General features: G+C 35.3%; 1 protein-coding gene across 1 annotated transcript; it reads right to left on the reverse strand.

The window, feature by feature from the left end:
• Positions 1-7,979: 7,979 nt before the first annotated feature.
• On the reverse strand, positions 7,980-9,676 carry LOC116339248. The gene is made up of 2 exons (XM_031765023.1): positions 8,979-9,676; positions 7,980-8,125 (listed from the first exon to the last, which is right to left on the reverse strand). The coding sequence occupies exons 1-2, from the start codon at positions 9,667-9,669 to the stop codon at positions 7,980-7,982; spliced, it is 837 nt and encodes a 278-aa protein (XP_031620883.1). The 5' UTR covers positions 9,670-9,676.
• Between the last annotated feature and the right edge of the window lie 16 nt (positions 9,677-9,692).

The following is a 9,692-nucleotide window of genomic DNA, read 5'->3' on the forward strand; positions in this document are numbered from 1 at the left end:
TTGTTCCAAAAACTATCGATGCTGTCAGAAACATGATAAAGCAAGATCGTCATGTCACATACCGTGAGATTGAGGCATCCTTTGGCATTAGTATGAGAAGCATACACACGATTTTGCATGAACGTTTGGCCGTAAAAAAGATTTGCTCTCGTTGGATTCCACATAAATTGACCGATGACCAAAAATTAGCTCGTGTGAATTGGTGCAAAGAAATGCTCAACAAATATAACCGCGATGCATCATATTCCGTCCATAACATCGTCACAGGCGGTCACAGGCGACGAATCGTGGATATATGCGTATGAGCCCGAAACTTAACAGCAGTCGACAGTATGGGTCTTCCAAAGTGAAGATAATCCAACGAAAGTTGTTCGCGCTCGAAGTGTTGCGAAGCAAATGGTCGCCTGTTTTTTCGCAATTAGTGGACATGTGGCAACAGTTCCACTAGAGGATCGTAGAACAGTCAATTCTGACTGGTACACCACGATTTGTTTGCCAGAAGTGTTTGGTGAATTAAGAAAAAATAACCACCGTCGCAGAATAATTCTTCATCATGATAATGCGAGCTCTCACATATCTCATCACACAACTGAATATTTGACCGCTCAAAAGATCGAATTAATGGTTCATCCACCGTACAGTCCTGATTTAGCACCAAACGATTTCTTTTTGTTTCCGAGCGTAAAGAAAAAACTGCGTGGTCAACGATTTTCGACGCCAGAAGAAGCAGTTGATGCGTTCAAAACACACGTTTTTGAGATATCGGTTTCGGAGTGGCATGAATGCTATGGCAAGTGGTTCGAGCGTATGCAAAAGTGTATCGACCATCATGGCGAATACTTTGAAAAACAATAAAGCTTTTTTTGATAAAAAACGATTGCGTTGTATATGCTTTTCTAGAAATATATGGAGCAGCCTACGTATGCAGTTTAAATCTCTATAAATCAAAATCAAAACCAAATATTGCAAAATATTAAATAGAATGTGAAAATTGGAATTGAATCTTTAAATTGTACTTCATTTTACGTTATTTACAATAAATCAAAATATTGTCACCAAAAATGTGGCTTTCAATTACACCCAGCCAACAAAATTGTAACGCTTTTTATCCATTTCAACGTTGAAAAATGTAACGCTCTGTTCCACTTTGGTGGTCATTTTCGTGGCAAATAGAATGTAGATTATAAAGAACCATGTCAATTTTTCATATAACGAGTGAGCCAGCAGTTTTTGACTGAGAGTTTGTCTAACCCTACATTTGTCATAACTGAGCAGAGTGCGTTTAACTCTCAAACGGCACATTTGCATCGCATGCATGATCGTAAATAAGAATTAAAAAAATTGAAATGGAAATATTAAAAACGATAATAATACAAAAAACGTATTAATCATTCAAAATAATTGGAATAATAAAAATAAAATAAATTAATTTATATATTTATATCATTTGATTTTTCGGGTGAATCCTTCTATCGTGAATTAAACGTACGTTGTTTTGTTATGATAGACGCAGGGTTTGACAAATTTGCAAGCAATGACAGCTGGCTCACTTTTTGGCATTGTTCTTTCCAATAAAGAATACAGATTCCATATTCTACACTATAATGTGAACCCGACTCAAAACAACGTTAAGGTTTAATTTTATATTTCAATTCCAATCATTCATTTGACGCAAATAAAATAAAAAGGAACTTACATCCGTAAGTCTAACTTTTCCGCACTGTTTCCAAAATTCTTCCTTTAGCGAACTGGTAGTGCAGTACTAATTCAATAAGTACCGAATTATATTGTCTAAGAGCAGTCAAGTTTTTTGGCCAATTAATAAAGTATTGACGTATAAATATTTCAAAATGTGTAGCGTGTCTATTGTACGGAAAGAAAAAATCACCAAAAATGTGATTTTTTTGAATGGACGCAATATATATCGTAATGATTTTTACAGGCTATTTTCTTTCAAAAAATAACATTCCCAAAGTTTCAGGCAATTTTAATACAAATTGAAGATACCTCCCTCCTGAAGAAAATTTTGTATGGGGAGTACTTCTATTTGTGATTGAAATTTCTTCCAATTTGGTGAAATTATGTATTTTGATGAGAAATAAGATTCACAAGTTTTAATTGTAATTAAGTTACTGTAAGCATACATTTTGGAACGAAATTCGATCAATTTTGAGTCAACAAACTACATATAATTACCCTAAAAACTTGTAAATCTCATTAACTTTTCAATTAAAAGTAGGGGTACTCCCCATACAAAATTTTCTCAAAAACGATTTGAAATTTCTTCAAACTTTCGGAATGTCATTTTTTTGTATAAAAAATAGCCTGTGCAAAGTTTCAAGTCATTAAAGTTGCATAAAAGCATGGCTCCCATACAAAAATTCAATTTTTCGCGATTTTTTCAAAGAAACTCTGTTAAAACTTGATTGTATCTCAAAATTAACATCGAATTCGGGTTTCTCGTGCCAAAAATACCCCCAATACACATTTTAAACTTAAATTTACGTTTTTGGGGAAAGATTTATCAAGTTAACAAATTTTTGCATACCATACCCCTTATGGGTACACCATCATGGTGTCCCAATGGATACACCGATGCACGAATATCGCTGAAAAACAATACCAGCCTATTCCTTGCAACCCCCAATCAACCTGTAAAATCAGATTTGGATTTGCTTTTCTCTAAGAAGAGTTATCGTGCTAACAAATTACCTATTAATTTTTTGCGTACACCATACAGGGTACACCATACAGGGTACAGGGTATAGGGTACAGGGTAACACATCCCCACATTAACATGGCCAATAAACCTCTGTTGCTCTGTGATTTTCTATACCCAAAACGCATAGAAAAACGATTTTTAGCGATTTCAAAATTTTGGGGTGATTGCAATACTTTACTGCACACAGTGGGTGTGCGGAAAAGTAAAATAAACAATTTGATTTTAGATTCGGTAACAGAATTTTTTCTAAACGTTTATTATTGCAATTATTTTTTTTATTTCATGAATGCAAATTGGAACTTCGAACTTCGAATTCAAAATGTATTTGAATATGTGTAACATTTGACAGTTGGCTGCTGTGTGTATCACATAGAAGCCGACAGTATTTGTTTACATTCAAAAATGTGCTTCATAATCATCGTGCATTGCATCACAGTCGTTTCATACAATCGGAGTTTTGTGTTTGTTTCTGTTTTTATATTTAAATAACGGAACATTCACAAACCAACAAACAAAAAAATTTTTTTTTTGCTGTGATATACTTTTTGGCGCGTGAGAGAACTGATTTTTGACCGCGGATGATGTCTTACATATTGCAACGCATCAGGTATAGCTGTGATTTCAAGCTAGAAGGTTGTTCCGTATTTTGGTGCTTTCTAAACAATCGAGACCATTTCTAAACAATTGTTGCTGTTTTGCAATTTCATCATCAACTGTATTACGCGTTGCACACCAATTTGCATTTGAAGAGTGAGTTTTACCGTAACTTTTTTATCGTAAGTGAGCAATCAATTTTTCGTTCGTTCATAGATCGATCCATCACCATGGTCAGGCAAAAGCGGCACAACAAAAATTTCGGCGTGCCAAGGAAAGTGGAAATGAGAAAGCACTCCATTGCCAAAAAGTAACATGTTACAGTGAAAGATTCAACAGAGCAAATGGAGGAAAAGGATAAAATTGAAATTAGCGTGATCAATTTGGCATTAAATTCGATAGTTGTACCGGAATATAATGACATGCCAATCAAAATAGTTTTCGCAAAATGTTTAAACGCTACGAAAATCATGACTCTCGCATCGCTGTTGATGTTATTCAAAGTTAACGAAGCAGTTGATGATGACAACTTGAACTTTTTCGTAGGTGAAAGTGGAAACGGCAAAGAAAATGGAAGAGAAGTCATTCGCGACTGTTTCAACTCTGTGACGTTGGATAACATCAATGATCCGAACACAGCACAAATGCCAGCCGCATTTTACGCGATGATGCGACAATGGAGTCCGAAATTCGATTGGCCAGTACATAGTCAGAAGACTCGCGCAGTTGACGCTGTCATCGATCAATGTGAAGACTTATTCGGAAAGGGGCTGTTGGTCAAAATTGATGGGCCCACTCTGTACACGACGTTTCTCGAAGGCAACCAAAAGCGATCGATATAAAATGTGCATAGATTGCCCAGGAAAGGTAGGTCTTCCATAAACATACCACCGATGATCATCACTTGTCGCAGCAAACGACGCAAGCAACGGGATCGAAAGCACCTCGCAAAAAAGAGCATCGTCAAGAAAAAACCACCGAGAGGCCAAAAACATCGAATGGATCGCCAAATTGCCCATGCATCTCCAACAAAAAGATGTGAACGACGGCGTAAGCTATGCCAAGACCAGCTCATGACAGGCAAGCGTCGAATTGCTCGCCATGGAGGACGGCCAAAGCGCAAAGTGAAACCCGGGCTGCCACCTGTTCTACATATGGGTGCACTAGTCATTCGCCGAATAAAAACCAAAGTGACACCACAATTACTACCGATCTATCGACAAATTGGCAACACAACAATTCGAAAAGTACCAATCGTACGCCGCCATCGAAAAGCACGCCGTCGAGGTGCATGCCGAAAAAACGATCAAGCCGCACGACCACCACCAATTGATACAGGATTAGGGGAATGAGGGTCAAAGATGATTATCTTCCACAAAAAATGGCACCTAAACCTTGATACTGATGATCAACTGGTACCTGAACCTGTACCTGTATCTGTACGCACAATTGTTTGGCATCGTGACATTGTGGCCGCAAAGTACATCATGTTCAAAGGTAAGTACAAAATATATTCATAATTTGTTGTTGTATCACAATTTCAGTTTCATTTGCAATTCGTTTGTTACAGGCCTTTGCGAAATACTCGGATTGCCAATACCCGAAACGTTTATATTAAATCCAGACCGTAAAAGGCCGGATATCCATCGAAAACAGACAAAACCATCATTGCACGATAACATGATCATCATTATAAATACATAAAACTAACAAACATTTTCAAAGCTTTGATTCTGTGGCTTTGTACAATTTAAATTGTGTGTGGAAATACACGATGTAAAACGGGGACAGGCAAATTGATTTATCTGTTTCCCTGTAGGTAAGTTTTATTTCTGTCGCGAGATATATTGTTGACGCATACACACAGTTCTTTCTACTGCCGCACGGCAACTTGTGACTTTTCCCGTCTACACTCACTTCGATCGTGTGATACGGTGCCGTGCGGCAATATCTTCCATATATAGTGGACCGATATAGTATAGATATCGACACTATTTGGTGCTATTTCTATATATTATGGACACAATGAAATTATGTGACGCCTTCCAATATACAGTCGGTGCACCAAATGTTAACGATAATATTAGGGAGTTTATGGATAGCTGGGTAATTAATAAAGGCTATCCAGTTCTGAATGTGAAGATTTCCTCTGAAGAAAACAAAACACAGATTAAAGCAAAAAAGATTTTTACGAAATAAGATACGGAGATAAGACACTTTGGTCTATTCCAATTACTTATGCATCGAATTATCATAACAATGATTTTTAAAATACAAAACCGATTATATATTTAGAAAAAGAACAACTGACTCACCAGGTCGAAAGTCCAATTGAATGGATTGTGTTTAATGTACAGCAGACAGGTGAGTTCACTCACCACGATGGCAAAATTCTGTGAGGGGTTCCTGGAAAAATCCATGGGGGGTCCCTGACGATGTCAACAATTTGTACGAAATGAGGATAAAATCGTTTTTGTTTTTTTGGAAGTCACTTTTTTGGCGAAAATCCCTAGCAAATCAAAAGAATTTTCCTACTTCAAATTGCCTCGCAAATCCAACAATGACAAGAAACTCGTTTTTTTTTTTGGAAGTCGATTTTTGAGGCGAAAATCCCTAGCAAATCGGAAGAATTTTCTCGGCCAAAAAAGTGAAGAGCATAGAAAAAAGGTCCACATTTCCAAAATTGTTGAGGGTTCCTAAAAATATTTTAGGGGGGTCATCCGACCCATAGAAACCCTCGTCATCACTTATGTCAATCACATTCATTGTCTTGTTATAAGTACAAAAATTGTTATCACTTAATTCATAACAAAATGACGGAAATCGTCACCAATGCTCTTCAATACTGAATATTTCATATACATAGTGTTGCAACAACTTTTGTGATTATGTTTAGATATTTAAATATGCTTATTAACATAGCACAATCTGATAAAATGCAGTAAATACAACCTGGCGGACGTATATATTTTTTTTGACGCACACATAACATTATATATGCTATTTTATCCTGGTTATTATCGTGTGAATTATGATGACGCCACATGGGCTGCATTGGGCAAGGCCTTGTATAATTCACATACAAAAATCCATGTACATAATAGAGCTCAGGTAATGAACAATTTCTGCTTCGATATTTTTTAGAATAAATCAAAATAGAATCTGAATTGCCCACCTTATCGCTTGCCCTATATGTTGTATATACGAATTAAAGATCGTCGATGGTGCATTGAGTAAAACATGCATTGTAAAACAATAGAATTTGGTTAGAAACTATCGCCAGCTGATAATACGATTTTAGACTCATCGCTATGTCGATTCGGCGATGGATTTCAAGTCAGACTCAAACTTTTCGCCATGCTTTGTAGTACAAAGTTTGAACAATTTAACGCATATTTCGTATAATTTGACTGCCTAACTTATACAATTTCTCTGCTTATTTTGTACAATTTTACTACCTATTTTGTCAATTTTACTGCTCAAATTGTACTTTACACTTTGTTAATTCTACTGCCCATTTTGTTAAATTTACTACCCAGTTTGTATTTAACCTAGAATCCCTGTGGATCTGGTGCCAGTCGTTTATTGTTCAGTAATAAGCGAAGGATCGCACAAAGAATGGGATTATTTATGGAAAAAGTATAAAACTGAGAATGTGGCGGCTGAACAAGTAACTATTTTGAGTGCATTGGGCTGCACAAAACAACCACAAGCATTATCACAATGTGAAATGTGTGTTAATCATTGTTTTCAGCAATACCTCGAAAAAATTCTAAGTGATGATATTCGATTGCAAGATAAATATTCAGCATTCATATCTATCCTACAGCAACAGGAAAATCTCAATTTTGTACTTGATTTTATTGTTAACAATTAGGAAAAAATTCAAAAAGCGTAAGTGTATAATAACATTTATAACATTTCATTGATTTATTCATATTTTTCTTTCTTTTATAGTTTTGAATCTAATAGAAATGTGCCACTAATTTTATCGCAAGTGGCCATACGATTAACTACCAAAGAGCAAATTGGCAAAATGGAAAGTTTTGTAAATGAACATAAATAAGATTATAGCAACCTTAAAATAGCTTTGCAGAATTTAAATGTTAACTTAAAATGGTCTGAAGAACATATTCCAACTATTAAAAAATATTTGGAAAAGAATGATGAAGTGAAAGAAACGAACAACGCAACTTCAAATACGAATAGAATTTCATTCTTCATTCTTGCTTTTGCGTTGGTTTCATTTTTTAACTATTAGAAATTATGAAAAGTACAGAACAAAATAACCCAATATTTTCGTTTCGACTATTGTCAATTTTATCTGTTGAGAACTGGGTTGGCACGTAAAATACGCGACGTACATGTAAATTTTACCGTAATGTACGAAAGTAAATTACGTGGCCGAATTTTCACGTAAATTACGTCGATTTCGTGAATTACTATTTTCATAAGAAAAATCAAATTGAGGCTTCAAAATGAAAAGATTGCAAAGTTTTTTCTTCAAAATTCTCGTTTTCTGCAGCTTCATTCAAATAAAGATTCAATTTCTTATTCTTCTTTAATGCCAATGTCAAATTCAAAAGACATATATAGAGCATAATAAAATTTATCTAATTTTCAATAAAAACATTTTGGAAAATTTCCAGATAATTCGAGCTTTTTACGTTTTGACGTAAATTAATACGTGGCCAAGCTCAAAAACGTGTAAATTTGACAACCCAGGTTGAGAATTTAATTTGCAGTTTTCCCAAAATAAATGCATGGCCAACGAATCGGGCAATGGTATGCCAAAAAGACGACACATTCCTATAAAATCAGAAACAAACACAAAACATTAATCAATTAATATGAACACTGAACACCAAACGCTCTGCTCTCTATTCTCAATTTAATATTAATACAATATACAATTATGCCAAGGGGCAAGCTACTTCACTTTCGTAATTCTTATAATTCAATCTAGTACTCCGATAATTCCAAAAAATTCTATATAATTCCATACAATGTCGCATAATTCCAAACAATTTTTGAAGTATTTAAAATAGTTGTTTATTTACACAGAATTTTTGTATGAATAATATTATTTCAACGATAATATTTTTTGATATTTTTTTAATTTTCATAAATATATTTTTATGCAAGTATATACAACCGAAACCAAACTATTTTATTGGCTTCATTTACTGAACGAATCGTTTCGAAAATTGTTTGCACTGCGATGTGTTGTACAATTTGCATAGCAGCGACGTTGTATACTCATACATTCAAAACATCGCTCTTCGCGTACACACATTGTCGTACAAATCATTTTCGGAACGTTCCCTTCGTTTCGTTCACATACAAATGAAACCAATTCAAAATAACTCTCCGAAATCTGTTTGTATGAGAAATGTCAAACCGGTATCATTGATGTGATATACAATTATGAAAATATATTTATGAAAATATAAAAAATATCGAAAAATATTATCGTTGAAATAATAATATTCATTTAAAAATTCTGTGTAAATAAACAACTATTTAAAATACTTCAAAAACTGTTTGGAATTATGTGGCATTGTATGGAATTATATAGAATTTTTTGGAATTATCGGAGTACTAGATTGAATTATGAGAATTACGAAAGTGAAGTAGTTTGCCCCTAGAATTATGCACATACCTTTGAATAAAATATTCTTTGCGGCAACAATGTCACGGTGCCAAATGACTACGTGCTCAATCATGTCTTCTGGTGCAGCATCACCCAATTCATGGTATTCTCGAGTTAATGACCAAGTTTTGAAGATAACTTTTATCTTTGGCACTAAACGCTCGATGTTCTCACGATCTGGATTGATTGCTCTCTCTACAATTCGCTCTTTCTTAAGCTCTTGTCTGCTCAAATTCGTCACAATTATTGGTGGTATATTCGGTTTTGGTATGCAATTTCGACAAATTTTGAATCGATGATTTTTGGTTTCTCTTGGAAATCGCTCGTGACAATTGGCACACGTTATTGATGTACCCCATTCATCTTGAAAACTGACCTTTGTGTGCTCTTGTTTCTTGAAGCTGGTCGCCAATTTACGCGTTCCTGGGCATCTTTTCCGCTTCTTTATGCCCCATGGCCGATTTGGTGCCATTTCTCCAGCACCAATCCAAATCCAAGACGGTTTGTTGTTCGTTACCCGCATGGCAACTTTATCACTTGTTTTGGTAGCCTTGATGTGGTGATCGAGATCCAATCGTGCATATTTTCGAGTCGCATATGCTTGCATTCCCATTCGTAGCATTTTGATGCGATGCAGAATGTACGCTTTCCATGTGGATCCACGCGGCGATGGTATCACTGGGTACGACTTGAAATCCATTTGTTCTTCTTCAACAAACCACC

The sequence above is a fragment of the Contarinia nasturtii genome, unplaced genomic scaffold (genome assembly GCF_009176525.2).
Source record: "Contarinia nasturtii isolate CC-2019 unplaced genomic scaffold, AAFC_CNas_1.1 Cnas_scaffold_493, whole genome shotgun sequence".
Classification (NCBI taxonomy): Eukaryota; Metazoa; Arthropoda; class Insecta; order Diptera; family Cecidomyiidae; genus Contarinia; species Contarinia nasturtii.

Excerpts from the sequence above, each read along its gene's own strand:
- LOC116339248 (XM_031765023.1), bottom strand. The coding sequence starts at position 9,669 with ATGGATTTCAAGTCGTACCCAGTGATACCATCGCCGCGTGGATCCACA. Across the intron at positions 8,126-8,978 it reads AAAGAATATTTTATTCAAAG|GAATGTGTCGTCTTTTTGGC; the intron begins GTATGTGCATAA and ends CTGATTTTATAG.